The following is a 26,158-nucleotide window of genomic DNA, read 5'->3' on the forward strand; positions in this document are numbered from 1 at the left end:
TGGTCACAGTGAAATCGAAGCTCTCTTTGGAACTGCAACAGGTTTTCAAATCTCTGCAGGAAACGGCGCTGGAGCCTGCAGCTCCCCTGTGTCCTCCTGCCAGGAGACACAGCAGCAAACAGAAGGGGTGCTGGGGCACCCCATGGCAAGGCCACCAACCCCCAGCACAGCCTTTCCCTCTGAATGGCCAACGGTAGCTACAGGGAATAGCACAGTTGTGCCAATCCTGTCTCAAATCATGGGGGAAAAGAGGAATTTGGCATAAAAGTGTGATGTGTTTGAATGTGGAGGGTTCAGGCTCTTTAGTTGCTGAGTGCCGTGGCGGCGGCTCCATCGCCTGTGTGAGCCCGCACGTGCGCTGGGAGCCGAGGCTCTGGCTCCATGTGAGTTGTTGGAGCACTGAGATCGTATTTTCTAACAGGGGGGCTCGGATGTTGAACTTCCTGGAATGGTTTCTCTGTGTGCTGTGGGTTTGTGCCTGTGGTCACGGCCCTTCCCGCAGGGAATCGCTCGCTCGACACCTGAGAACCTCCCCTTGCGTGGCACCGCTCGCTGCTGAACTCCTTCCAAATTTCCACAGAAGACCACAGCCCCCGTTCACCACCAGAGCTCTGGGGGGTGGATCTGGCTGTATCTTCATGAGGAGCATTTTGAGGGGTTGTTTCCAAAGAGAGTGAGCCTCAAAGGCTGTGCCTAGTGATGCTCAGGTATGGTGTAAGGCACACAGAGCCTCCTGTGATAAACAAGGTGATGACAAAGAGATCCCAGGCTCAATTTTCTTGTTGTCCTTTTTGCTTGTAAAATTTCTTTGCGTTCTCATGGGAGTTTTGCAGAGACGCCACTAATTAAGTGTTATCGTCATGCTCAGTGCCACATGGAGTGCAGGGAAAGCTACAGGATTCAGGTCTAAATAATGGGATGGTGTAAAGTCAACTGGTGTGTGCTCAAAGCTCGAGTTTGGGTGCCTTTTTTCATGGTACCTCTAACAGGTACTGATGAGGAAATGAGCTTAAGGAAGATACCAGATTTTCTAGTCCTTTGTCTGCCCACCTTGAGATGCAAGAGATGGAGTTCTCCTAAAAACAGAATCCTTCAGGAGCTGCCTTTGATCAATCCAGAGTTTCACAGTGTTTGCAAATTCCATCCCCTCTGTGTCACCAGCCAGCCAACAAGTGAGGGACACAAAAATAGCTGAGCACATGCATTGGGAGGAGTTAAGGGGACTTCTGGATCTCCCTGAAAGTTCAGGACCAAGGCGAGGAATGGAATCAAGTTCTCCATCTTAATCCCCCAAACCATGACCTTGTCCTGCAGCCCTGAGGCTCACTGAACACGTGCACATTTCAGCACATCAGAACACTCTGCAGGAGGGTCTCTGCTGCCTGTTAATTTTCTGTGTTGACTGAAAATGGTACCTTGAGGGGAGAAAAAGTGACGTGTCGTTAGGACGGCTTTATGGTGAGTAAGTGCGATGGAGTTGACTTGAAGCTGCATAGATGCCTCCAAGTCTGGTGTTGTGAGATTTTTCTTCATGTGTAGTTTCCATAGTTTTCAGAAAAGCGAGCTCCCCCGTGGAACCAGGCTGAGCTCATCTAGGATCCTTGGCTGGCACGTGAATCTGGATGCACCACGCAAGGCTCTGCCACGGCAGGAATGCTGCGTGTGTGGGGTGGGATCCTCTGGGAGAGCAGCCACTGATGGTGCCAGCAGAGCAGTGAGGGGGCTGGAGAAGGGGCTGCTGTGCTGTGCCTCACATGTGCTGCTTCATCCCCCTTTTCTACCTGCTTTTCCCTCTCCAGTGCCTCACCTGGCTTGGTTTATTCTTCTGTCCAAGCAGGTGAACTAGCTGCTGCTTGGTTAGAGTGGCATGAGAGAGCTGTCTGATAGCTAGCACCCCGATTTCCATAGGCCCCCACCTTGGCAAAGCAGGATGGAGATGGCAGAAGGCACACCCAGACCCCTCTGCCGTCCCCTGCCAAACTTCTGCTTCCTGCTCCAAGTGTGAAGGTGCTAGGGATTTTGCTGAAATGGTCAAAAGAATTTTTAACTTGAGAAGAACAATATATTTTCCCTAACCTCATTCTGGCAAATGGCTGAACCTTTGTAGTTGAAATTTTCCCAATAAATTTAGCTCGAAGAAAGCTTTTGGCATGAAGGATTGCAGCCTAAATGGTTAAAGTTTGGCAAAGTTCTTAGGAACTGAAATCAAGGTCTTATAATGGAAATTGTTAAGTAAGCATCACTGCAGGCAGAGTGGCTGGGCTGTGCCCCTCTTGGTGGGGTGTCCTGGGGCTGGGGGTGCCACTGCCATCAGCCAGGGAGGCTGGAGGCACCAAGCAGGGCTGGAGTGGGAGGTGAGGAGGCAGTTCAGGCTTGCAAGCATTTGATGAAGACCCTGGGATTTCCTGCTTCCCAAGAGCTGGGAGGAGGGCACAGATTTCACTTCATGTTTTGGAATTTGCTTTGCAAACACTGGGCCCTCAGGAAGCCCTAGGAAGACGAGCAGCAAAGGAGGGAATGTGCTGAAAAGGAAGCTCCAGACTTTGCTGTTCCTGCCCCATCAAAGGCTCCTTTCTCTGAATGCTCCTGTCTGCAGGCACTTGCTCTCATGAGCTTTAACTGCAGGCTCAGAGTGCTCACCCAGGTTCATACCCAAGGATGCCAGTTCCAGGCTGTCTGCTCACATTTTGCTGCCAAGGACATGCCCACCCCCTGCAAGAGCTTGGGGGGTGCAAAATGCTGCCTGTTATTTGCTGCTGTTATTTGTCCTTATTTGTAAACTTCCCTCAGGGCTGGAGGAAATCTCTTGGGAAGCCCTGTTCACACCTCCTCCCTGTTGTAAATAACATCTGACACAGTTATGTCTGGGCACACACTGCTCCTGGGGGGATGCTGGAAGCTCTTGCCATGCTGCTATGTAACCCAGCCAGGCTCCCCAGCTCCTCACTGGCTCTTTTGGTGAGGTTCATAGCTCTGGCATCTTCAAAAAGAGCTGACAGATCTGTGCTGACAGAGGATAGGCCATCAGGGGTTTTCTTTTTTCATTCTGCATCACTGCAGTGCCCCTAAAACCCTTTTCCATTTCTATCATCCATGAATTTTCTTTCATGCAGCATTCCCTGTTTCATCTGAACGCATCCTGCTTGTGCATTTTATGGCAAATATTCCCTCCACAGGAAGAGACAGCTGGTGCCAGGCTGGTCTGGAGCTATAGATATGCTGATGAGCTGGCATGCCAGCTTGAAGGGACACACTTCCTTATGAGCCAGCCAGGAGTTACATACATTTAGACTTGCCAGCCTTTTAGCTGCCAGACGGGTCAAATTCACGTTGCTGTCAGTTGCTGGCAGCAGAACCTGTGGCTCTGGGGATCTGCTGTGACACTGCTGGCACTTTGCTGTGCCTTTGTCACAAGTGCCAGCGTCAGCTCCTGCGCTCAGAGCGGCTCCAGTGAGGGCAGTGCTGAGAAATGAGAGTTTCTCTGGCAATTCTCCAGGTTTGCCAGCATGGATGAGCCTGGAGGTGCCTCTGCTGCAGCTGTGATGGTCAGGGACTGGCGTGTCTCAGTGCAAATGTGACTAGTGACAACTGGGATGGATGTGCCTCCCCAGGCAGGGGGAGTGTTTCTGACTCTGTATGGGCTGTTCCACATCCCAAACTGACTCCCACAGCCTCACTGGGGTCAGGGGGCAGGGCAGGATCCCGGCCTTGCTGGCTGGGTCAAGCACCCCGAGCGTGTAGGGAGAGCTCCGAAGTGCTGCTTAGTGCAAGTGGAAATGGCTTCAATCTGTGTTTTGACTGATGGGTCTTTTCAGGAAATTTCTGAGAATAACATTTCTAAAAATGGCTGCTTCTTTCCACTGATATTTCCTGGAAAAGGTTGTAGTTAATTTTAAACCACTATCCTTTTCCCTTTTCAAGTGGAAATGGCTTTGTGCTTGTCCTCAAGGCTAATGTCATTCTTTCTGACCTAGCCTGGGTTGTGTGCTGGGGAGGGAGGGACATTGTGCCATTGCCATTGCCTCCTCTTGCAGGTCCTGTTGGTCTCCCAGAGCTTCAGAAATTGGGGTGTTGGGGACACTCTGTGCACGTGTCTGCTTTCCCTGTGGAAATTAATAACTTCTTATTAAGTTAGTATTATTAATAGTCACTTCACAATGATGTTTTTTGTCGTTGACTCCTGGCCAGCCCCGAGTACACAAGAAAGCTGTCCCTAAAGTCATTCCCTAAAGCTTTGTTCATCAGGGTCAGGAAGGATATACTGAGTTGGTTATCGCACCCCAGGTGCAAGGATCCAGCCCTGCCTGGGCTTAGGGACAATCAGAGCCAGAGACAAGCTCCTGGATCAGCCAAAGGGAGCTGGCAACACAGAGCTGTCTGGGGCAGGCAGCCCCTTCGTGTTGGGCAGAGCATGGCTTCCCCTGTGGCTCCTGGGCAGGCTCTCTGCTTCGGGTGGGAATATGTCATTAATTTTTATACCTTCCCCTGTAAACCATCGACCCTTTTTATGATGTCATGAGGGATTCCTTAATTTTGCAGCTGCTTCCTGGTTACGTCAGAGAAGAGCCTCCCGTCCTAGAGCCCAGCGCTGCAGTCCAGGACGGCTGGAAACAAATGAAGTGTTGAATATCTAATGGCTTCCACAGGGAGAGCTGCTCCATCCTCCCCAGGCCCCCGGCATTCCTCACCTCCTAGGCCTCCCTCCTTCCTTCCCTCGGACAAGTCAGGGTTGCAGAGGGAGCTGCAGGCTCCTGGGCGGCCCCAGCTGCTCTGGGAACACGTGCAGCGAGTTCCCCGGTGCTGCTGCTGTGACCAAGACCCTCCCAGGGCCTTCCTGCCTCTCCACGGGGGGACATCAGTACAGGGAGGTGGGTTGGGGGCATCCAGGTTATTACTAAAATCCTGAGGTTGCTCTGGGAGGGGTCCTGTGTGCTGCAGGTGGTGATGTTCAGCTCAGCCACAGTGCTGGAGGGGCTGGGGCTGCCATCCTGTTTGCTCAGAGTGTGGGAGCGTCCTTCCAGGAAAGCTGCCCATCATTCCCAGGGTATCAGCCCGGGCTGAGCAGTGCCTGCAGGTTCCCAGGATCTCTCGGGGGCAGATGAGTGCGTGTGTGACTCGCCAGTTCCCAGAGCTGGGAGTGCCAGTGACTCACAGCTCCCCTTCGAGGGGGTGTCGGGGAAATGCCCCACAGCTGTGAGCATCCCCCTCACTTTTGCTGCTTTGTATTCCTGTGGTTGTGTGCGGTCTCCACCAGCCTGGGCCAGCAGCAGGGCTCTCCTCACCCATTTCCTGCAGACAGCCCCACCCCGGGGGGCTGCCCTGTAGCCGTGCCAGGGCTGTGTCTGGCGGGAGTGACTCACCACGGGGAAAGCTGTGTCTGAGAGTGAGGGAGCAGAGGAATTGCCTTCAGGTGGTGTCAGCTCTGAGATGACCCCAGCCCGGGTCTCTTCCCCTCAGGGCAGCAGCCAGCTGGTGAATCAGTTGTCTGTGCCTCCAGAGTTGATGTGCTGACACATCAGGCGGGTGCCTTCGCCCCCAGCCCTGTGCTCACCGAGCTCCTGCAGCTCCTGTGTCCCCTGGCCAGCCCGTTATGTCATCCCTGGGACTGTGGCCATAGAACTGTTCGTTCTTTTGAGTGCCTTCCCATACAGTCCTTCACCCTGTCACCAGGAAAGGTGGCTTCAGCTGTTGTTCCCTGGGAGCAAAGCACATCCCTGCTGCTCTGCCAGCGCTGGGATCACCTGCTGCCAGCACTGCTCTGGGCTTCCCAGCATGGAGCCACGGCTCAGGTGAGGACAGAGAAGCCAGCATGGAGACTGTCCCACTGGAGCCCTCCTGACCCTTGGCTGAGGCAGTCTGGTTGCTATAATCAAAGGAGTCTGCTCTCCTTTGAGATTTGTTGGCTGGGATTATTTTAAGTGTGGAAGGTTCAGCATTCCTTGTGTTTTGTTAGCTGGGATGGGTGGATGGAGGAACACGTCCTCTGCTTTCTTGTAAGCTTGGGGTTTCCTGTGGCTCCTTTCCACCCAAACTGGGGGCACACTCAGAGCAGAACAGCTGGGGGCCCTCACTCCCAGCCCCTGCCCCATCCCTGTGAGCAGCCCACGTGTCCTGTGCTGGCTGTGCCCCGATTGTCCCTCGCAGGATTTCCTTCAGCACATGGCACTGGAGCAGCCACGAGAAGCTTCCTCCGGCAAATCCCTCTCCTCGTGGGCGGCTGCCCCTTGCTCTTTTCCCATTCCCATTTCCTGTGGTTGGTCGTGTTGCCCTAATAAAGGTTTGGCACCGCTGTTTTGCACACCCTAGTGGGAGAGGGGATGTGTTTATCACTTTTCCTGGAGATTATCTGTTTAAGCACTCTCTGACAGTTACAATAACAAGGGCAGCGCGTTGTGTTTCCCAGCAAAAGGACACTCTCTGCTGAAAGATGTATAGCACTAATTAGAAATACATAACATCCGGCCACATGGCAGCCTTCTCCCGGCCGCTCCATTTCCTGAGCTCAGACGACTTTGACGACAGTTGGTTTATGTTTTCCATGAATATAACGTTCTCAGAGAAACACTAATTTCTCCCCGCTACAAAAGTCCCCTTTCTCTCTGCCTCTCACCCTCTCCCCCGTGGAACAGGTAGATTTATGGCTGCAGGAGTGCTGGATTGGGTTCTGCTGCAGGCTGGGTGGGAGCAGAGCCCAGAGACCCCGGCAGGATCCAGGTAGGAGCTTGCAGAGGGCGCTGCAGCCGCTGATCCACCCAGCTCCCTGCAATCCCTGCAGGAAGCTGCCTCCTGCTAGGAAAACAGCGCTCTCTGTGCAGCCCAGACCTCAGCTGGGGAAAAGCCCCTCTTTCCTACACGCAAAGAAACAGGAGGACTCTTCTTCTTGATCTTCAGAAAAACCGCCCGTCGCTGGTTCCCAGTTGCTTTTGCTCTGTTCTTGCAGTCTGATGCTCATCAGCTCCCATCTTTTCCATCCCATCCCTCTCTCACCCTGCTTCAGAGCAGATCTCCTGGGCACCAGTTGGAGGAGCCTGGGTCCAATCTCCAGCTCAGGCACTTGTACAAGGACATTTTTACAGGAGTCCCCACCTGCTGGATGGGAGCAGGGCAGTTGCTCTGCTGCCAGTTACACAGGTGAAGGGAGGTAGGAAGATGGAGCTTGCTCTGGGAGGTGAAATCTTAGCAGGTTTTAACTGTTGAAACGAATTTTTGTTGAGTATGGAAAAACTGCTGTATTTCAGATGTTTATAGCTTGGCTAAGTGTAGACAGATTTCTAGTAGGACAGGAAAACTCTCTGTTAAAAAGGTTATTCTGCAGCAAAATCTCAGATCCTTGTTCCAGGATTTACAGTTGCTAGATTAGCTGAAGGAAAAGGTTGTAAGTGTTTTTTTACAAACAGGGGTAAGCCACTATCTTGTTTCCTAGCCTCATTCTCACGAGTGGCTGAGCTGTTTTAGCTGAAGATTTCCAGGAGAATTGAAGCTGACACAGGCACCTAGCATGGAAACTTCAACAAAGTCTGGGCCAGCTCGAGAAAGGGGCTGACAAGTGGCGAGTGTCAGGCAGGGTGCTCAGAACTGTTGCTGCTCATGTCCTGCTGCCAGTCTGGCCTCCAGAGCCCTGACCTTCCCAGGGGCCTGCAGGGCTCTCATTTATTTTTTCTGGTGCAGAAAGACAGATCTTTGAGGAAAATTCAGCCTATGAAGTGTGGGGTAGTGCCAGTCAGTTATTCAAAGTGTTTGGTGGCTGCTTTAAAATGCTCTGCCTGCTCCTTCTTAGCCCCGTGCAGTGTTCCACTGATTGGAGTTTTGCTGATGTTGATGTGGGGGTACAAGTGGTCAAGAAACAGCTCCAGCCTAAGGAAGCTCCCCAGAGGAGGCTTTTTAGGCCAGCTCAGCTCCCTGCAGCGTGGCTCCAGGGGCCGTGTGTTGGTACAGCAGCACAGACAAGGGTGTGCGCTTACCCTGAGTCAGTGCTGGCTGCCAATGCAGGAGCCCTGACCTTAGGCTGTGGTTTAACAAGCAGTTATTGAGGCAGCAGTGCCAGCTTTGCCCACCTGCTCTGTACCCACGCAGCACCTCTGAAGGCAGTGGCACAGCTGAGAGGTGACATTTGTGAGCCTGCTGAGCGCTGGCGTTCCCAGGGTGGCTGCGCAGGCGAGAGCTGAGAGGTGACGTGACAGGAGCTGTTTATCCAGGGCTGGCATTAACAGGGACGCTTGCTGGCTTACAAGGGGAGAAAGGTGGAGGGGGAATGTGTTGTGGTTGGTGGTGTTGGATGATTTCCTGTGGAGTGTCACTGCTGTGGCTGCTGGTGGCACAGAGGAGCCACAGCTCCAACTACCTCAGAGCTTGTAACCTCACGGCCCCTTCCTTTGTGTGTGATTTCTTTCCTGACACCTCCACGGTGTGCCCCAGCTGCACAGCGTGGCTGGGTGTGAATTGGGAGGGTTATCTGATTACAGCCCCATTTGGGGTTTCAGGGGAGGAAGTGGAGTGGATTTGTGGCAGCTTTAGCTGTTGGGGTGCCATTGATGCCACTTGAAGTCTCTGTCACTGAGCTTTTGGTGACAGCCTGCGGGGGTAGGAGGCAGGGTTGCCTGTGGACCTGGCACTCATTCTGCTTCACCTGCACCCACTGTGGATCTGGGAAAGCAGATCTGGGAATTACAGTTTGCCCTGACTTGGGCAGTCTCTCTGCCTGCCCTTGTCGGTCTGGGGCAGCTGGTATCTCCATTTTTACTAGTGCTGTGCAACTGCAGGGACAGAAATGACCTAAGTGTCACTCCATGCTCCAAAACCATCTCTTTTCCAATAAGTTTCTGTCTTTCTGTGCATTTCCAGCAGCACAGACGTAATTACCAGCTCAGCTCAGAAGTAATGGTGCCCTGTGGGCTCCAGAGCAGATTTGTTGCTCCAGCCCTCACTTCAGCATATTTTGTACAAAATGTTTTCCTCTTAGTGCCAGGGTAGGCTCAGACACTGAGTGGGTCCAGAGAGTTGGTTCCTTATTGCCCATCACTCAAAACATTTTACAAGTTTCTGTTTAAACACCCCAAGTGCTTTGCCCTTTGATTATACCCTCACCTTGTCTGTCTCCTGTGGCAGGGGCAGCCTGGGCTTTGTCCCCACATCCTCTGTTAGCCCTGGCCACTGGCTCCCAGCTCAGGGCAAGCCAAAGCTCCCAGCCTCCCAAGGAAAGTGGTGAAAAGGCACAGAGAGAAAGCTTCTCCTGATTTATGGTGCTTTCCTCTTTTGTCCTACAATTAAGCTCTTAAGAGCCTTTGCTGGTGCATGTTCAGGGGTCTTGAACAAGCACTCACCTGGGTGTTTGTCTTTCTCTGCTGGAGGAGCCTGCTGGGAATGAGGCTGATGAGCTCATCCAGTGAATGAACTTTCAGGACTGGGGGAGTTTTGTGCATTTTATGAGTTTAATGATGAGCTGACAACACCCATGGTAGCTGAGCTGGAACTGTGTGACAGCAGCCCTTTCAGTGTGGGTGTCCTAATGCTCTTACCTGCACAGTGGGCAGCTTTGCAGGCTCTACCAGGGCTGAGCATTGCTGGGGTACATCAGGGCACCGTGGCTTTATGAGCTGGTGGGCACACAGTTTGTGTTTGCAGCAGCACAAGATGTTTGATGGACAGCTGTACCTGCCCCAGCTCAAGTGCAGGAAACTTTTTACTGTATTTTGGCTGTTAAATGTTGTGTGGGAAACTTGTAGCCTGCAGCAAGAGTTGCTGGTGGCAGGGGGAAGGGCTGGGACCAAGTCTGGCCACAGCCACCACAGAGCCCTGGTCCAGCTTTTGGAGCTAGTCTCTGAAATACACCCTGAAATATGGGATGCTCATCACCTTCACCATCACAAGCACTGAAGCAGACGTTTTAAGCTTTGCCTGTTTTGGAGGGGGTCAGGATGGAGCTTTTGCACCAGCTCAGTTTGGGGGGGACACTGTGAGCGCAGTGTCTGGAGTCCTGGGGGCTGCCCACTCAAAGTGTGGAGCTCCATGCTGAAATGCCCAGAGATTTTCACCACCCAGGGGACTTGCCAGACTCAGATGTGGCAGCTGGACCACTGTGGTCTTGTTGTGTGTCCGTTTAAGACAAGAAGGGAAGACTCTGACAGCATCTCACCCGAGTGCAGGGGGAGGGAGCATGGGGAAGATGACTGTAATTTCTTGGACTGGACTGTGGCCAGAGCACTGGGACTAACACTCTTAATTGTGGGAAAGGCTTCATGAAAGAGATTTACTGTCCCAGAGTGGTCACATCTTTAGTTTTATGTTTCCTCCAAAAGCTGACAGCCCCCATAGTACGGCACTTCCTTCCATTGCTCTGCGGCACCAGCTCAGCCTGGCTCCACAAGCAAAGCACCCTCTTTCAGCTACCAGGGGCCTTTGGTGCCACCCTGGGTTACCCTCCACACTGGGTGCTGAACTCCTTGACAGCTGTAAGAACTGTCAATCCAGCCTTCAGATGTTCCTCCTTATTTTTCCTGTATTTTCGTGGTGTGTTCTTGTCTTTTCTTGGATGTTTTTAACCTCACGCCCCACTCCTCTGAAATGATCTATCCTTCAAACCCCACTGTTTATTCTGTGCACCTCAGGTGTTTTGCTATCCCCAACTTAAACGTGGTCTCAGTGTCTTGCTCTAATCCTCTTGCTGTTTGCTCAAAATCCCTGCTCTGCCACATCTGGGCAGTTCAGCTCCCAACACCTCCGTGCTGACATGTGGCTGGTGCTGATGTTTCCAGCAGAGGTGCCTGGGAGCTGGGGGGCTCTGGGGGCTCTCCCTCCTCTCTCACCCATTCAGAGTCAGTAGCTGTGAGTTTGTAAAAATCCTCTGCCTGGCTTGGGCAGCTGTTCTCAGGTGCAAGCTCTGATGCTGCCGTAAGCCAGCGAGGAGCATCCTGCACAGAGCAAACAGCACTGATGGGTAGGAGCCCAGTAAATGTGTGGGTTCTCCCCAGCCAGCCACTCCCCCACATCCTGGGAGGATGTGAATGGGAAGTAGAGAGAGTTGGGAGGGCAGAGGCTTCCCTTAAGGCTTAAACCCCTTCTGAGAGCTCTGGGGCAGGCTGGCATGTCCCAGGCACTGCTGGTCTCCCCAGCCTAACCCAGGCTGGCTCCAGGCAGTTCCCTCGAGCCAGCTCCCCGCTGCTCTCAGCAGCCTCAGAAGTGGTTTCTGGCTGGGTGTAGATGTGCTGGGGGGATTTGCTCTCACTCTGAGCCAGCTCTCTTTGGAAGAGCTGTGGTCGTGTGGCATCTCCTTGAGTAACAGTTCCAATTAAGCTCTCTTGACAAGCTGTTGTATGACTGCGAAACTAATGGGAGGAGCCCCCTCCTCAGCTGCTGAGGTTAAAACTCCAGCAGGGACAGAGATCAAACATGCAGCTAATTACCCTTTTAACACTTAAACATCCCCTCCTCCTCAGGGGAAGGCATCAGCCCCAGCAGCAGCTTCTGTGCTGGGAGCCCTGAGTGCCAGCATGGTCCTGGCTGGCTCAGCACATGCCATGGGATTGGGCATGGTGTGGGCAGGGGGGCTGCAGCCTCTTCCCACTCCAGAACAGCTACTCACCACCTTTTTCCTCCCTACATGGAACAATTATGTCTGGGACAGGTGTGAATTAGGGAATTGCTCACCCCTGCCCCTCATGGGATGCAGAAAGGGAGGCTGTGAAGGTGAAACCAGATGTGACCCAAAGCCTCTGTGTCTCCTAGAGTGCATCTCTGAGGATTGCCGCTCCGTCATCCAGGAACAGGCCACGGCCCTGGGGCTCTCCATGTTTGCCCTCCTGGTGAGGAGGTGCACCAACCTGCTGAGGGAATGTGTGCCAGGTAAGGGCTTAGCAGCAGGATCCATGCAGGGGCACACGAGGCAGCCTGGTGGGGGTCAGGCTGGTTTTTACATCCCTTCCTGTCTCTTGGGGTCTCAGGATTCTCCCCCAGCATCCCAAGCTCTGCCCAAGTTTTAGCTAGATCAGCTACAGGAAAGCCCCTGGTGTGTGCAGACAGAAATGTTTGGAAGAAAGGGATAGACTGAGGCCATGCTTTCTGCCAGCAACAGGGAAACTTCCCAAAACTGGGACCTGGGAATCCTGTCTCTGTGATTGGTGCAGTGGCACCCTGCTGCCCTCAATAAAAGGGATCACAAACACCCTGACTTGCCCTCCAGGGCAGTCCATGGAGGGAGAACAGATCTGTCTTTGTGCTTGCTGTGGGTTGTGGCTGTTCCCTTGTGCGTCCCAGGCTGGGATGTTGGGATCTGTGTCATACTTTCCCACTCCCTGCCTGAGCCTGGCTGTGGTGAGCTGCCTCAGCTCTCACGTCTTCTATTTGCAGTTCAGCCACAAGAGATGGAGCAGGAGGATGAGGAGGACGACATCAAGGTCTCTGCCTTGCCCCAGGACCTGAAGGAGCTGCTCCCCAGTGTGAAGGTCTGGTCGGACTGGATGCTTGGCCACCCGGACACCTGGAATCCTCCTCCAACATCTCTTGAGCTCCCCAAACAGTACGTGCACCCTCTGGTTTCTGCTCCCTCCCTGAGCTCCTCGTGCCACCCTTCCCCCTTGCTCATGCTTTACTGCTGCCTGTGGCACCGTGACCTGAGCACCCAGGCAAGGCCCACTGCCCAGGGAATGTTGGGAATTTGTCACCCTCGGTGACACAGTGACTTCTTCATTGATGTGTGAGTGGGGCTGGAAGGTGCCTGGTGGCTGCCCTATGTGTTAGAAGATGGCTTATGAGGTGGATTTTTACTTTCTGCTTAGGATGTGCATCTGGTTTTGTTGGGAACCCCTTCCTTTAGGTGTTCTGCTGGCCCAGCCAGCTGGACAGGCAGTGCCTTCCTCTGCACAGAGGGAACTCCATTTCCAGCATAAGCATTTCGTTGCCTTTTTTTGACTGAGTCAGACCAACCTTGCTTGGGCTGGGCTAGCCTGGAGCAGCTTGCCTGTTCCTGGAGCTCCAAAAGCCACCTCCCCTCTGCTTCAGAAACTGCTTGTCCCTACCCTACAACACCCAAAAGGGTTAATTTCCTAAACTGGCCGATTCCAGCCCATTAGTCCATAATGCGGACTAGGCAATTTGCATATTTTTGGACAGAAAATTGAGCCAAGGGGCCAAGTATGGAGTATGCGAGCGGCGTCTGAGCATGCTCCGTAGCTGCTTTCCCGCAGGATTTTCCATCTGCCTCTGGTACTCCGGATCCAGAGCCTGAAATCACGTCTTACTGTTAATCCAAAGGAGCCAGAACCCTGGGTGATGGGAAGGAGCATTAAGAGTAATCCAGCAAAGTGGCTTAACCATTAATGGGTCCCCGCTCCGTGCGTCAGGTCCAGTCCTGCTCTCCTGGTTTATTGCCTCTTACTCCAGTTCTTTTTCATTTGGCTGAGGAAATGGAAATCTCACACAGGAAGTTCTGGGCCTCATTTTGTGGAGATGGAGTCTGTTTTCTGTTTGTCGGCTGCTCGGTGTGGGACCGCTGCCTGCTCATGTGAACTGCTGCCCATCTTTGGGCAGGAACTCAAACCGGGATCCATCACGTGAGCCCGGCTGCACCAATCCCCCCTTCCCCTCGCAGGGAGCCGCCAGCCCTTGGCCAGGGGCAGCCTCGAGATGGAATTTCTGATTGGCTTCACTCAGCCAGCACTCAGTGCCTGCCCTGGGACCAGCTGCTCCCCCTCCTGCAGGGCATGGGGCTGTGTCCGTGTCCCCCCGGGGTGATGGAGCAGGTGCAGGCTCCTGCTCGCCCCTTGGGCTGCGAGAAGGTGCTGGTGCTGGTGGTGGTAGCCCACCCCAAGGCTCTTGGGGAATGGTGGGCATAGACAGGGGGCTCTGCTCCACAAGATCCTGGTGTGTTCAGTGGAGGAATGAGTATCTCTTGTCTTGCTTGGCCTCTCCATGGAGGGTGTCCCACTTGTCCCCTCTTGTCCCACCGTGCCCATCCTGTCCCCCATGTTGGCTCCCAGCTCCTCCACCATGGCTCTCATGCAGAATCTGCCTTAGCCACACTGCTCTTCCAGCCCAGACCTCTTGTATGGATGGGTGTTGGTGGTCCAGGACTCTGGAAGAGCAGTGGTTGAGCTTGCATGGAGATACAGGTAGTGAAGAACAGCAGGGAACCAGCTCTGCTCTTGGGCATGACCTGGAATTTGCAACATTTGCCCTGGGGATAGGAAAAGAAAAGGAGAGCACTGGGTTAGTGTTTCAGTTCTCTATTGACACAAGCCTGCTGGCTGCCCTGGGGCTCTTCAGGAACCAGGTAGAGCCACCGAGTCCAAGGGTTTAGATAGGAACAGCTTCAAAGAAGTTTAGAAGTAAAACATGGGTCAGAGCAGCAGGCGTGGTGGAGTAAGCCAAGGTTTATGGGCAGGGTGAGCTCAGGAGCAGGGAGAGCACGTGAGGAGCAAGTGCAGATGCCAAGTTACAGAGCTGAGTGAGGGGCCTGGGCCGTGTCACACATGCTGCTGCCTCTGGGACGTGCTGTGAAATCCCACCACTGCCAACAGAGAAGCTGATTGGATACTCTTAAACCACTTTCCTTGCCTCTTGTGATGGCATGGCCGCAGAGAAAGGATGTGGAAATCCCCTGAAGTGCAGCAGTGCCCTGCAGAGATGCCATCAGCATGCTAAAGCTTCTGGAAAAAACAGGCCTCATACCCACCTGGAAGCCCACTCAGGGCCCAGAGCTCTCATCACAGTGCAGCTCATCCAGGGCCAGAATGCTGGGCTGGGCTCGTGGCCAGCAGGGCAGCTTGGCAGGGCTCGGCCGGAGCTTTGGGCTGGGGCTGTGTGTCCCAAGGCCTCTCTTGCCATGTTTGCAATCGCTCCTTCTTCATATGGGAGAGAGCTGGGGGACTTTGAGAACGTCTAAACTCAGCCCAGCTGTGGCAGTTGGTTTATTGCTTTCAGCTGGTACTTGAACCCGGGTCCTGGTCTTGGAGTCTTTCCCAGGTTTAATCCCCGGAGCTTTCTCTGCAGCTGTATGACACTGCGCTGACCCCGAATGAGGATAGGAAAATAGAAACGGTGCCAAGCCAGAGTCTCTTTTTCATTTGGAGTCTGGCTGTCTGCCCATGACCAGGGTTACATAATGGGAAACATAGCTGGGGCTCTGGAGAGCCCGCGTTTCACCACGCTGCCCAGACCTTCGCGTTCTGATGCTATATATCTTCCTAATTGTAGCTCGGATGCATTTATCACACTGCTGGATTTGAGTCCTTACAATAAAAAAAAAAAAAAGAAAAAGCTAAAAAAAAAGGCAAAACCAACCCCACACCAAATTCCTCAGCTCGCTGCTTTCCCCCTTGGACAGAGGCAGAGGGAAAGGTGTGAGGGGTGAGCGCTGCCGAAAGTAGATGGATGTGAGCCATGCAGGAGTGGGCTCTGTGGAGTGGGATGGGAAGCTCAGGATGCTGTGTCTTCAGGGTCCTTCTTCTTGGTGGGAGCTTGGGAATGAACCCTGCTTCCTGGCAGGCAGCCTCTCCCTACCTGGGGGCTCAGCAGTCTTGAATTCAACCCAAGCGAGAAGCTCCATCTTTCCCCAAATCCACCCTTCTTGGTCTGGTGCACTCCTCCAGCTCCTGGCCACACTGCATGGCCATCATGGCTCAGGGGATGCTCTGGAACAGATTTTCAGTTGTTGGACTTCCTAACTACCTCTCTGTGTGAATTTGAGAGGTGAAAGGTGTCCTTCCTATTTTGGAAGAGGTGCTCAGTGAGCTTTCCATGACTCTTTCCTCATGTCTTTCCAGAATAGGAGCTAAACTTAACCTCGGACATCTCTGCTTCAGTGCCTCAGGAATTGTGTCTCTGAACCAGGTGTTGCCAGGTCTCCTAGCAGCAAGCAGCTGTCTCTTCTGTATCTTAAAATTAATTTTTGTCTTCAAGTTTCATGGCAAAGCTTGTGTCGAGTTCTCTGCAGGTGGTTGTTTAAGGCAGTTGGGAAGCAGCTTTCCGACCAAATGTCCCCAGGAGTGAATTGCAGAGATTGGGGTGTAAAAGCAGGGATTCTGGGAAAAAGGGAGGAGGGTGGCTCCCCTAAGGCAGAGATACTGGCAGCAGATGGGTCAGAAGGTGGATCTCCAAGGAAGTTGCTGTATAAGTGACTCCATCCCCTTTTGGGACATGTGGCAGGGAAGAAGGTGAAGAGGACTGGACAGAGCTGCTCCTTGTTCTGTTCTGTTGCCACAATTAATCCACTGCTAAATGAAGCACAAGGACTGATTGGGAAGCCACTGGCTAAACACACACTGCTGCAGGGCTCACCCTGGCAATTCCATGCTCCTTCCACACGGGGCCAAGGGCCTCTCAGTTTGTGGAGACTGTCTGCAAGCATTTAAAAATGGTTAATTTAAACCAAGTATTAAATTAAATCCAAAAGCTGTGAGCACATTCTAGAGCTTACCTTCCCAGAGAGATGTGCCAGATCGCTCTCATCACTTCGCTCTCGCGGAGAAGTGTCACTGAGATGGCAGCTCCCACTGGGAGGGATGGACAGAGTCTTGCACAGGGGTGCCAAGACATTGCTGGAGTTTGCTGGAGACTAAATGGAAAATCCCTTTTGCAGATCCCATCCTCAGTAACTCTGGCCACCAGTTTCCCTATCAAGACAGCAAAGCCAGGGTTCAGAAGTATCTCAGTAGTGTAAACCTGGCTGAGATTGGAGATAAAGTCAACCAAAGAAGAAGCCAAAAGTCTCTGTGGAGAAGGGGGCTGTGGCAAAACAGGGGCTGGCTGGGAGGAGACTGCACCTCTCCTGGGTAAAGAGCATCCCTCCAGCTCCAAAGGTGGGTTCCTGGGAGAGGAATGGGTTTATGGATGCCTGGCTGGCCAGAGGGACTTTGTGCAGGGCAGAGTGGGCAGATCACTGATGCAGAAGGGCTGTGAGCACCTCATCCTGCTCTGTCCGAGCCCAGATGAGGGCTGCTGAAGGCCTTTGGGAAAAGCCCCCATGGCCAACCCTTTTTGCTCCTTGCAAAGAAGCCACTGTCAGTTCAGCTTCCCGCGGTCCAGGAGAGAGGAAAGGCGGGAGCAGGAGGATGCAGAGCCGCTCATCCGGCGGGCACCGGGAGCCAGCGGTGCCCGGCCCCGGGAGCAGCGGCCCGAGGCGTTTGCCATCTGCACGGCAGCGGCTGGGAACACAATGCAGGGCTTCTTCTGCGCCGCGCTTCCCGGGTTTGTGCTGCAGCTGTGCAGTTTGGATGTTAGTGTTTAAACAAGCTGGTATTACACAGGAAATGGCCACCTCCACAGGCCCCCGCAGGCTTGTAACGCGGGGTCATTGTGCTTGATATTAATCACCAGGCAGCGCGCACCCCCGGTGAGGATGGCGGCGCCCCGCGCCGGGATTCGGTGAGCATCAGGCTCGCCCTGGCATCCTCTGCTCTCCCCATGCTTTGCTGTGTGCTTTTTGCCTTGTGCTGATGCCCACCCGGGCATCGTCTCTGCCAGGAGCCCTCCCCAGCCTGGCCGGGGCGGCGCTCAGCCCCAGGGCTGCGGTCCAGCTCGCTGCGCACTCGCGCGGCTCTCGCCGCTGCCTGGCCGGGCCGTGTCCGTCGGCGTTGCAGCTGGGCTGCGCTCACACTGACAGCTACATTAAACCTGGAATCCTGAGGCAATAAAAAAGAAATTAACTCTTATTTTTTTTTCCTGTCCTAGTGGAATAAGCAAATGTAAATGTGTCTGTGGGGAAGCGAATGAACCCCCGTTCCGAGGAAAGACCTCGCGCTCACCCCCTTCTCGCTTCCTCGGTTAAAAGCTCTGGGAGCCTCGTCCCTGTACCTGGGAGCTGCGTGCCTGGGCTCGGTGTCAGTAATTCGGGGCCTCCCTCCGCACAGGGACGGTGAAGCCGTGGCACTGTGCGTGCACAGAGCTTCCAGGCACCTGGAGCTGCCTGGGCTCTGCGCAGAGGCTCCGGCACTGCTGCGCCGTGGGGGGACATAAGCCAGAAATGCTTGGGGGTGGCCGTGAAGTGGGTCCTGGGCAGAGGCGGTGGGGAGGAGGCTGACAGGGCTCACAAGTGTTGTGTGACCTTCCAGGGCAAGTGCATGTCCCAGCAGGAGATTCCCAGGGCCGTAGGTGTCAGTGTGAGCCGTTTGTCCTCGCTGGCTTTGCCAGCAGCGGCAGCTGGTGAATGATCTTGGTGGTGGCAGTGATGGGAGATGTGCTGCAGAGGAGGAGGGGGTGGCAGAAAATGGTCAGAATTGATCTCTGCAGTGCTGCCTCTGCCATCATAGGAGAAAACCAGGGAAAAATGCCAGCACTACTTCTTTCTTGGCTTTCTGAAGGCTCTGCAGGGTGCTGCTGGGGGAGCAGTGCAGTGAGAGCTGGCTACCCCGGGAGCCAGCACAGTCTGAGGTTTGACTGAAGTGAGCCCAGGGTGGGAATCTGTCACGTCCAGGGCAAATGGGAGATGTGGCAAGGCACTGTCAAGCTGTAGGTGAAGGATGAAGTGACAGGGGCTGCTCTCACACTCAGGGGTGCTGAGGGGTGCCCTGCCTGGCAAGGCTGCTGAGGGGGAGAGGAAAGGAAACTGCTGGGCTGGGTGCCTGCAAGGACATTGGCAGTGCCAGCTCAGGGACTGTTCCTGTGGCATTTTTCAGACTTCAGATGCCAAGCCCTGTGGAGGGAGATGCTTCCTGCACTTTATCTGTGCTGATACTCCTGCCACCACCACCCTGGCCCTGCAGTGAATCCCAGTCCAGCCCAGCACGCCTCCACTGCCCTCTGCCTCCCTCTCACCCTCACTGTCATCATCATCATCCCCTCCCTGCAGCTCTGTTTTTTGGGAATATGGGCAAGCTCTCTACAATGTGTTTCTTTCCCCTCTCCTCCACCACAGCCCCATACCCCTGGCTGTCCCAGCCCCCTGGAAATGTCCCCTGCATCTCTGCCTGTCCCTAACACCCCAGTGCTCTCATTCCCCGGCAATTTTGGGCACTTTTCCCATTCCTCTTCCTGCTGATGCCTCTGCACCTCCTTCATCCCAGCGAGCCCTCGTGGCCGTGGGGCCCCACCAGTGCTATGTGACTGGCCTCAGGCAGCCAGGCCCAGTTGCCAGCAGGGCACTGGGGGAGGCTGAGCCTCCCAAACCCTGTGCATCTCCCATGGGCAGAGCTCGCCTTGGAGGTGGCCCAGAGCAGCCCTATCACATCCGGTGCTTGTCTCTGCAGCCTGGGCCGGAGGATAAACTATCAGGGCTGTGGGGCAGTGGATCATTCCTCTTATTATTTTCTTCTTTTGCAGATAGGGGTCGTGGAAAGTTCAGTTCCTTTTAACCCTCGCAGCTCTGTTTATTTTCCAGCTGGTAGCACAAACGCAGCGTTTCCCATTACATCACAAAGGGCCTCGGACAGATCCCTCCGAAAAACGTGTTGCAACTGTTTATTTTTTTCCATATTTAAACATTTCTGACAGCCAGACCTGGCTGAGCCAAGCGATGGAGCTTTGTGAATGAACCCAGCTCCTGGTGTCTGTGACCAGGGGGTTTTGAAGGACCTCTCCTCCTTTGCAGGACGTGGGCTAGGGCTGGCTCAGGGACGTGGGCGACTCTGCGTTACATGTGTGCTGATTACGTGCCGGGCTTTGATTAATGGCTCCTCATTCTGCCTGGCTCCCAGGACGCTCTTGAAAACAAGATGTTTCATTTCAGTGTGCTTTCCTGGTACATTGATTCCCGTAAATAACCCAGTGCAGACTCTGTCCACCTGGAGCAGTTCAAAGAGCAGGGGGCCTCCCTCCAGCCCTGAGCTGCCTCGGCCCGCACCGGTCACTGCTGCACCCCCGGGGATGCTGGATTCCCTCTGCTTTTCTCCAGAGGTGTGTGCTGGAGGAGCAGCCTACCAGAAGCACATCAGCCCCAGTTTCCCCTATTTCCTACTTAAATCCCAGTTTATGAATTAAAAAACCCCAATCTGAGTGTTTGTAGAAACAGGAGGGGGAAATGCGGTGCGAGGCAGCCTGGTCAGCGGTGGTACCCCCATGCTTGTTGCTTGTTTCCCTGCTTTCTCCACGCTGGCTCTCTCTGGGGTGCTGGGCCTTCTCTGGGTTGTGCTCAGCCGTGGGGATGTGTGATGGATGTTTGCACCCTGGACATCACTGCCACTCTGGGAATGTGAGACATGGCAGAGGCAACTATGCAGGTCACTCGTGAGAGTTGAAACCCATGGCCAGAAGCAAAACACGGCTTTAACCCCCCATGGCTGGGGTTAGCTGTGAAAATCTCTGTGGCTGCAGCACGTGGTCACAGCAGATAAGAGCTGTGTGAAGGAGAGGATGCTCCAGGCTGGGTTGCAGCCCCCCAAGGTGGATTGGAGCCCTCCAAGAGCCCCTTCAGCCCCGACAGCTAGGCGGGTGTTCACCCTGTCCTTCCAGCAGGCTTTAAAATTGAGCAGCATCATCTGCAACGGGCTGGGCTCCGCACGGGGCAGGGCAGAGGTGGGCAGAGCAGCGGGAAGGGGACATCCCGGGAGCTGTCCCCATGCAGGGGGACGGTGGCCGGGGTGAGGGTCACGGTCCCTGGTCCCCGGCGGGGCCGGTGCCAGCGCAGCTGTGCCGGGGCCGTCCCGCGGGGCAGGGCAGCAGCAGCAGCAGCGGTGCCGCGCTCGCCTCGCCTCACCTCTCTGGTATTCGCTGCAGCGTTGCAGGCAACTCCCAACGCATTCCAGCCCTGAATTGCTCACGTCTCTCCTCGTTCTCCCAGGGTCTCAGTAGATGTGTGGGCGACGCTGGCTGACTTCTGTAACATACTGACCACAGTGAATCAGTCGGAGGTGCCCTTGTACAAGGACCCAGATGACGACCTTGCCCTGCTTAGCCTGGAAGAGGATCGGCTGCTCTCGGGCTTCGTTCCCCTGCTGGTCGCCCCCCAGGAGCCCTGCTACGTGGAGAGGACCTCGGACAAGGTCAGCAGTAGGCCAAACATCCCCCCTCGATTCCTCCAGACTTTTATTCTTGGGAAGTTTTCTGTGCAAACGGAACACGATTAAGTCATTGAGAAGGGTGTTAAGGGAAAATATCGACCTTTCAGCCGCTGACATCCAGCTCTGTGTCATGAAAACCCCTCTCGACTTCCTCTGGTGTGTGTGTGCTCGCTGGCATGTTGTATATACGATCATTTCCTCACTTGTTTAAATAGTGCAGCTTGTGTTGGCAGAGCTCTCGGTGCACTCCAAATGGTTTGCATCATGCTTAAAGCACCCTCCCCCTCCCCCCGGCCACAAAACTCTGCCTTAGGAAGGCAGCCAGGACTTTTTTCCTTCTCTAAAGAGGAGAGTGATAAATAGGTGACTAGAGAGAAGCAGACACCATGTGTTAACGTACAAAAGGCTTTTAGGAATATGAAGCATTCCCCACTGCCCGCTCTCTATTTTCCTTTCTTTGCTCTAGGAGCCCATTCTAGGCTGAACTTTCCTTTGGCTGTTTGTTTTTAGAATAATGAAATCAGTTCCCTTGTTGATGTGGGGTTTTGGGTCTGCTCTCTGCCACCACCTGGCCAGGAGGGATCTGGGGGCTGCACTTGGAGAATGTGTGTGAGCCTGGTGGGGGATGGAGGAGGCACAATGGCATTTGTTTTGCACGCCCTTGGAGGCACGGCAGGATGAGAGTGGCTCTCAACAGTTTCCTGCTCGGAGGCAGAGCTGCAGCTCCAAAAACTTGGCTCATCTGGGCAGCTGCAGTGTCCCCTCCCTGAGGAGTTGATGCTTCTGGAGGAGAAGTGGGGATGCAGAGCAGGTTTCTGTGGAGAGCCTGCCTGTGACAATGGCAAGGTGCCTTTCCCTGTGCCACTTCTTCTTCATGACATTGTCCTGAAATGACAGTGAGAAATTCAGGACCTTTCTCACACAGGGACCCGAAGGTGCAAATTTCTGTTTCACTTCTTTGTCTGCCCCAACCTGTGCTCACAGCACTGCCTGCAGCACAGGCTTCCAGTAAAACCAGGAGCCCTCTCAGTTAGGGGAAGCAGCTTTACTCCAGGAAGTGTCTGTGGAAGCATGAATTTTCAAGGCTTCATTTGACAGGCTTAAAATAAGAAGTGTGCAGTTGCCATTGCTGCCCTGAGGTTTGCCCAGTGTGTGTGGTGGCCTCAGGGGGGTTCTGCTGGGGACAATCCAAGTGTCCCTATACAGAGATTCTTTTCACAGCAGGCACAAACCAGAGCCCCCAGCAGGCAGGTGAGGTGGCTGAGCAACTCTGGTGCCCTGTAACTTGTAGGAGGGGGTCAGTATTCCCTGAACTCTGCCTCCTCTAACCACACACCAGTTTATTTGGAGTGCCATCTACCTGCCCTGCCAGGCACTTGCACTCATCTTTGTGTCTTTGTCCTGTAGCTACACCTGAGCTACCGAGCCGAGTTCTCCCTGTCCCAGCTCCCTTTGGTTCTGGTGCTTTGTAAAGAAACTGCACAACTCCACAGGTGGGAGTTGGTGCCCTCACAGCTCAGCATCAGTCATCCAGGAACTCTGGAATATCAGCCATGGTGTTATCTCAGTTCTGCTGAAAAGGCAGCACTGATCCCAGAGGAAAACAGCCAGGCCTGGCTGTGCCTGTACCCCTTGATTTCTTTCTGACCAGTGTTTTTATTAATGGTCAGACAGGTGAAACAGCAGGTGTGCATGTTCAGTGTGCAGAGGACACCTGAGAGGATGCAGGGGAGGACAGTGAGTTAGCAAGGAGAGCTCAAAAGACTGATTTCCAAGAAGGGCCTGGGTGAACTGAGGCTTTTTAGTCTAAAGGAAATTCAGGGAAGAGGCAGAGAGGAGAACAAGGTGTCCTCCAGCTCCATGCTGAAAGCACAGGAAGGAACAGGCAGAAATTGTAGCAAAATAAATTAAGAAACTTCAGGAAAGGTTTCATACCTTTGGGTAGTTCAGCACTTGAGAGCAGCCTCCTTAGTGAGTCTTGAGGAGCTCTCCAGCCTTGGAGGTTTTAAAAGCAAGCAGGGTGACTCTCAGGTGCGGCTTGGGCTGAGGTAAACACCTTGGAATAGAAGGCAAAGTGACCTCTTTGGATGAACTTAGCCCATTTTCTGCCATTTGGAAATGCTCTAGAAAGAGACTGCAGTGGCAGCTGCGTCAGTCCAGTCAAGTGACTGCCCTGTTCCACAAATGTTCTCCCTCTGCAGCATTAATGAAGGAATTGTTGGGCTCTGCAGGAGTGGGGTGTTGCAGAAGGCACTGCAGAGCCAGCCAGGACTGAGAGGCACAAACTCACATGGGAGTGACCGGGAGCAAGATACAAAAAGGCACTTTCTAGCAAAGAATCCCCCAACCCAACTTAAACTTGTGTGCCACCTCCACTCCACCATCTGCCCCTCGCCCTCCCATGCAGAGCCCAGGTGAATCCAACTCCTTGGCAGTTCACCAGCTCAAGGTCAGGTTGGACAGGGCTTGGAGCAGCCTGCTCCAGTTAGTAGAATGTGTCCCTGTCCATGGCAAGGGGTTGGAACTGGATGGTCTTTAAGATCCATTCCAACCCAAACCATCCTGAGCCTGTCGGAGGCATCTCTGGGCTGTTTGCAGTGGAAGGTCTGTGCTGAGCATGGTGGCATTTTGGGATCTGTGTCCCTGAGCCTCCAGCAGGCAATGGCAGCAGAGCAATTCTCTCTGGCACTGATTTTTTTTTCCCATACTGATTTTTCATTGCTTTTTAGCAGGAGTTATTTTTTGCACCAAATTTCTTTCTGTTGTGTTCTCAGTCTTGGCCCAGTTTTCAGCCCAGATTCTTTGCTGGAGAGGCAATGAGAATGTACTGCTCTTTATATGGCACAATGTGAATGTCTTGTGGGTTCTGGTGTGCCAGAGTGACTCTGGGTCCTTTTTCTACCACTTGCATGGCTAGGAAGAGGCAGTTGACTTTTACTACAAGGATCCTTGCTTACTGATGCTCCTTCTTAATTAATCTGTAACATTTCAGAGGAAAAAAATCTGTTGAAAGGCAGGACCAGAAGGAATTGGGCTTAAAATGATGTTGGGCTTTTTGCTCTACCAAGAGAGTGGTTGTTTTGTAAGCTGCATAGGACAAACACTGTGCTTCCCACTCCTTTTTGTTCTCCACGTCCCATTTAGCAGATGGAGTGCAGAATTCAGCCAGAGTTTCTCAGTAAGTTTTTGAGCATTTGGCCTGGCTCTTATTTTGAGTGAAAACGTTCTGACTCCGTTCGCTGCCACGGAGCCGCGCGTTCGAATTCCTGCTGGAGCCAGTGGGACACTTAGAGCTTCCCATCATCTCTTGCACTGTCATTGGAGCTGTAACCAACAAAAGCTGGCTCTGGGGTGAGCAGAACTCAGAGTTGTTTTCCTGGGTGTGTGTGTTGGGCACATCTCCACTGCAGCTTGTGTGATGGAACACCACCGACCGTACCAGTCAGCAGCAAACTATGCAGCCTGGTGCCTGAGCTGTCAGCTGTGTCTGCAGCCCAAGGAGACACTGCCAGGACCTCCCTCACCCAGCCTTGGACCCCAGGCAGGAGCAGGGAGCAGCAGCATGGCTGAGTTAAGGTCAGGAAGGGGGAAGGTGGCAACTGTGGAGTCGTGGTGCTGGTAATGGAAAACACTGGGGTCGTGTTGAGGTTAAAGAGAGTCCCGGTGATGGTGCGTGGGTGCAGCCCTGGGAACCTGGGGCACGTCCTGGATTCCTCAGCTCTCACTGGATGCTGTTGTCTCGGGAGCATCCTGCTCTGCAGTGACCCCATGGAGCTCGTGGCAAAGCTGGAAGAGGGCTGCAGATATCCCTGATGTGAGGCAGAGCAGGGAGGTTCTCCTCTCTGCAGGCAGGGATTGCTCACATCCCTGCCGGCTCTTCATGGGCTCAGCGTGTGCATCCCCCAGACCTGTGCCTCCAGCACACCCTCTGCCACATGCCCCAGCCATGGGCAGCTGTGGGGGAGAAAGTGTTAATGTCCCTTCCCACAATAAACCTCTCTGCATGGGGGGTCCTGAAACCTGAGCCTGTCTCTCCTCCCCCAGCCCTGACACACGTTAATAAAAGGTTTTTAAACGCCAATAAAAAGGCAGCAGCCCCAGCTCACCAGGTCCGGGGCCCAGGGTCCTTGGGAAGGCACTTCACAAATGTGTTTTTTGCATTTTCAGGCTTTTGGCTGGTGAATAAGATTGAGGAGAAATACTCCTTCCCCTGATAACAATACAGTGAGACGCAGGATCAGCAGTGTGTGGATTAAAACCAGACGGTGCATGATTAATACATGTGCTTATAGGGCCAGTCACCGTGGTTCCCTCCTCTCAAACAGAAAAGCACTTTTTTTCCTTTCCCTCATGTGCATGCTCATGTGTGGAGTGGACTGTCTCAGATACTCACCACTCAACTGGTCTCAACCCTGTCTCACCTCACCAGGCAAATGAAAGCCCAAAAACGTGAGGCTCTGAAAATTAATTAGCAATATTTTACTGCCAGACCTACAAGCTGGGTATTGCGTGGCTCCTCCTGCTCTGGGGTGGCCAGTGAGCTTCTCACACTTGGTGCTGTTCCTTGTTTCACTCACCTGTCAGTGCAGATAGCCTAAACCCCAAGCTTTATTCTCCTTAGAAATCCCAAATCTTCTTCCTCTGCACTGTCCAGCCCAGGTGGATAGTTCAAATGTGACCCTCTCTCTAGTTGCCCCAACATGCTCAAGATTGGGCAGTAGCCTTTGGATTAGCTGTTAGGAGCTAATTATTATTTAGACTTGGGCTAAAATTAGCCCTGTCTTGTTATTCACTTCACTTATTTATGGTATTTCAGTCTTCCTAAGACTCTCAGAGATCTCTTGGCAGCGTGTGGTCATGTCTGATGCTTTTTGGAAAGGGAGCCCCAGGTTTAAAAGCCCAGGAGGAGTAGCTGTTGGAGTGACTGGGCTCTGTCATGCCTCTAAACACCAGGCTTTTTGTCTTTTCTGAGACCTAATGACTCCTGGAATGCCAGGGATTAAATCCACCTTGGAGTGGCCGCACTATAGTGATTTTGGGAGGACTTTTTGCAAGGCATCAGAGAAAAGGTAGCAAGACCAGGGCTCTGAGAGCAAAAACTCTTTGTAAGCAGAGAGAAAACCCCAGTGAGCAAATGTAACTTGTTTTCTCAGCATCCTTTCCATATTCCCATTCCATAGCCTTGGAGCATCTCCCTCCAGCTGGCAGGCAAATGCTCTCAGCCCATGAGAGCG

At 53.5% G+C, this 26,158-nt stretch overlaps 1 protein-coding gene across 2 annotated transcripts in view; it reads left to right on the top strand.

Moving 5' to 3' along the window:
* The window catches only part of SMG6 (SMG6 nonsense mediated mRNA decay factor), a 105,778-nt gene that overhangs the window by 39,036 nt on the left and 40,584 nt on the right, over positions 1 to 26,158 (top strand). For both annotated transcript variants that reach the window (XM_084219136.1, XM_084219137.1), the window contains exons 11-13: positions 11,722 to 11,838; positions 12,343 to 12,511; positions 20,705 to 20,906. In XM_084219136.1, coding sequence (XP_084075262.1) covers positions 11,722 to 11,838; positions 12,343 to 12,511; positions 20,705 to 20,906 — 488 coding nt within the window. The remainder of the gene's footprint in view (positions 1 to 11,721; positions 11,839 to 12,342; positions 12,512 to 20,704; positions 20,907 to 26,158) is intronic.

This window comes from Fringilla coelebs (assembly GCF_963513975.1).
Source record: "Fringilla coelebs genome assembly, chromosome: 20".
Classification (NCBI taxonomy): domain Eukaryota; kingdom Metazoa; phylum Chordata; class Aves; order Passeriformes; family Fringillidae; genus Fringilla; species Fringilla coelebs.